We start from the raw sequence: 2,923 nt of genomic DNA, 5'->3' as shown, positions 1-2,923 counted from the left end.
AAATACAAGATTCCATTGTTAAACTAGGTAGATTTCTCTATGCTTAAAGTAAAAATAATAAACATTTTAAAAGTATATGCACATAGAAGATCAGTTAACACTTAAATAGAAATATTAGCACCAAAGCTTTCTTCCAACTATGGTCTTATCTTATAGATTTAGAGGATCGTTCTCTTTTACACCAAGCTAATGTTGAGACACTAGTGATTCATCTTTCACCAAACACATTTGAATGGCTGATAGAGAAATTGAACCCTCCTCACACTACCACCCAGGTCACTCTTTCCTCATCCACTTTATCAATTTCCTAGGCTCATAGTGCACACAAGACAACAAAAAAAAAAAAGTGCTAAATAATAAGATATTAATATCCTCTTTAATTTTTCTTTCAATTCGTGATTTTTCCAATTTTAAATGCAAAATATTTCCCTGAATCCAGATTTTCAGAAGGGAAGGGCTAGAAAGGTTCTATTTGTTATGACAATCTATATATTCTCTAGAAAATATAAAGAGAACTATCAAATTCATTCTTTGAGACAATTCAAACAATGTTGAATAATGCTGGTGTTGCAGGACATAACATTGCTGCAGATGATGAGGTAAAAGAATTAATTGCAGTAGGTGTTTCAACAACAACAGATGAAGATGAACAATCACTGCTCCTGCTTAGCCGTTGGAAATGGTGGTTTTTAGTAGTAATCAACGTAGCTATACTCTTGATGGGTCAATCTGGTGCAGTCTTGCTAGGGAGATTCTACTTTGACCAAGGAGGAAAAAGCATATGGATGGCAACACTAGTACAATCTGTGGCTTTTCCAATCCTTTTCTTTCCACTTTTCTTCTTCCCTCACTCAGAAAACCCTTCTGTCAGCACTGACCTCACCATAAACACTTCTACTCACACTGTCATCATGGTTTACATCCTCTTGGGTACCCTATTAGCTGGAGATAACTTGATGTACACAATAGGGCTTCTATACCTTCCTGTATCTACTTATTCCCTTATCTGTGCATCCCAACTTGCTTTCAATGCCATATTTTCCTTCTTTATCAATGCTCAAAAACTCACCTTGTTAGTACTTAACACAGTGGTTTTTCTCACCATATCAGCTTCACTTCTAGCAGTTCATTCTGACTCCTCAGAGAATGAAACGATGAATGTTACCAGCAGCAAGCACATGGTTGGTATTTCGTGCACTATCGGTGCATCAGCTGGTTATGCCCTTTTGCTGTGCCTGATGCAGGTGTCATTTGAAAGAGTGTTGAAGAGGGAAACATTTTCTGTTGTCCTAGACATGCAGATTTGGACATCTTTTGTTGCTTCATGTGTTTGCATAGTCGGAATGTTTGCCAGTGGAGAATGGCAGGGTTTGAGGGATGAAATGAGGAGATTCAAAGCAGGAAGAGAGGTTTACATTCTGACCCTTGCTGGAACTGCTTTGGCTTGGCAGATTTGTTCTGTTGGAGTTGTGGGGCTGATCTATTTGGTGTCTTCCTTCTTCTCCAATGTTATGAGCATGCTGAACTTACCACTTGTTCCTGTTGCTGCAGTTCTTCTATACCATGAACATATCGATGGTGTTAAGATTGTGGCCATGTTATTGTCAATCTTCGGTTTCAGTTCTTATATTTACCAAAATTATTTGGACGATACCAAGTCCAAAGCACCAGAAGGAATTCATGATACTGCTACCCCAGAAACCTCCATTTCTTGATAGATGTTGAAGATTTTTAGTTTTTCACTACAGCTTTTGGCAAGAAGAAATGAATTTTTGAAATTTCAAAGTTTGATATATTTTCTATATCAAGGAATTGTTATGGAATATATTTTCTATATTTGGACGATACCAAGTCACTTACTAAAGTTATAAGTGATCATCTTTAACGGAATAAAGTTAGAAACACTCAACTTGTTTGTATACCATTTTTAACTATTTTTCAATCAAAATTAGAATGACATTCTAGTAATTAAGGTTGACGGTTTATTATAGAAAGCTCTAATTTTAATTTAGTAACTAATAAATTTAACAATTTTTTTTAATTCATTAACAAATTCAACAAATCTCTTTAATTCACTAACAAATTCAACCCATTTTTTTAATTTACTAACAAATTCAACGAATTTCTTTAATTCACTAGCAAATTCAATGAATCTCTTTAATTCACTAACAAATTCAACGAATCTCTTTAATTTACTAATAATGAACTAGAACTTGGACGAATGAATGAAAAATAGGACCAAGGAAAGAGAAAGAACTTGACTTTTAAATTTGAAGTTGAGAGGTGAAAAATCCACGAGTTTGATAAAGACTCAGATGATAAAAATTTGAAACACATTATCAAAAAATTTAGCAAGTTCATGAAATCCAAAAGTAAGGAACAATTTAAAAATAACAAAAAGGAGAAATAAGAATCTTGTTCAAAGTAAAAATGTTATTGTTGTGAAGAAAAAGGACGTGTTAAAGCGGACTTTCCAAACATAAAAAAAGGATGGAGAAAAGAAATTTTTCAAGAAGAAGAAAGCTTATATTGCTTGGAAGGATAATGATTCAAGCTCCAGAAGCTCAAACTATTATGATGAACAAGCAAGCCTCTGCTTAATGGTCAATAGTGAATCATCTAAAAGCCAAGTAAGTATATCAAGCAATAATTATGATTATGACTATAATGAACTACATGATGCTTTTCGAAAATTATTGCATGAATCAAAAAAACTCGATATTGCTCAGAGGAAATTGAAAATGGACTTTAAAGAACTTCAACTGAAATTTGAAAAAGTCGTAGAAGAAGTTTTAAAAAATAAAATTCTAGACCTAGAAAAGAAAGATATTTCAAATGTTGAATGTAAGTCAAGTAAGAATCACATGTTTGATATTGATATTCTAGAGAATTTGCTTAAAAAGGCAACTAAAAATAAAAATGT

The 2,923-nt window shown here is 33.3% G+C and overlaps 1 protein-coding gene across 1 annotated transcript; it reads left to right on the top strand.

Moving 5' to 3' along the window:
* Window positions 1-460: 460 nt before the first annotated feature.
* LOC106760589 (probable purine permease 11) lies at window positions 461-1,750 on the top strand. Its single transcript, XM_014644009.2, has one exon. It carries the CDS (start codon window positions 549-551, stop codon window positions 1,713-1,715), a length of 1,167 nt encoding a protein of 388 aa, XP_014499495.1. The 5' UTR covers window positions 461-548; the 3' UTR covers window positions 1,716-1,750.
* The last annotated feature ends 1,173 nt before the right edge of the window (window positions 1,751-2,923 follow it).

Source organism: Vigna radiata, chromosome 5 (genome assembly GCF_000741045.1).
Source record: "Vigna radiata var. radiata cultivar VC1973A chromosome 5, Vradiata_ver6, whole genome shotgun sequence".
Lineage (NCBI taxonomy): Eukaryota > Viridiplantae > Streptophyta > Magnoliopsida > Fabales > Fabaceae > Vigna > Vigna radiata.
This window is presented reverse-complemented; position numbering and strand designations above follow the sequence as displayed.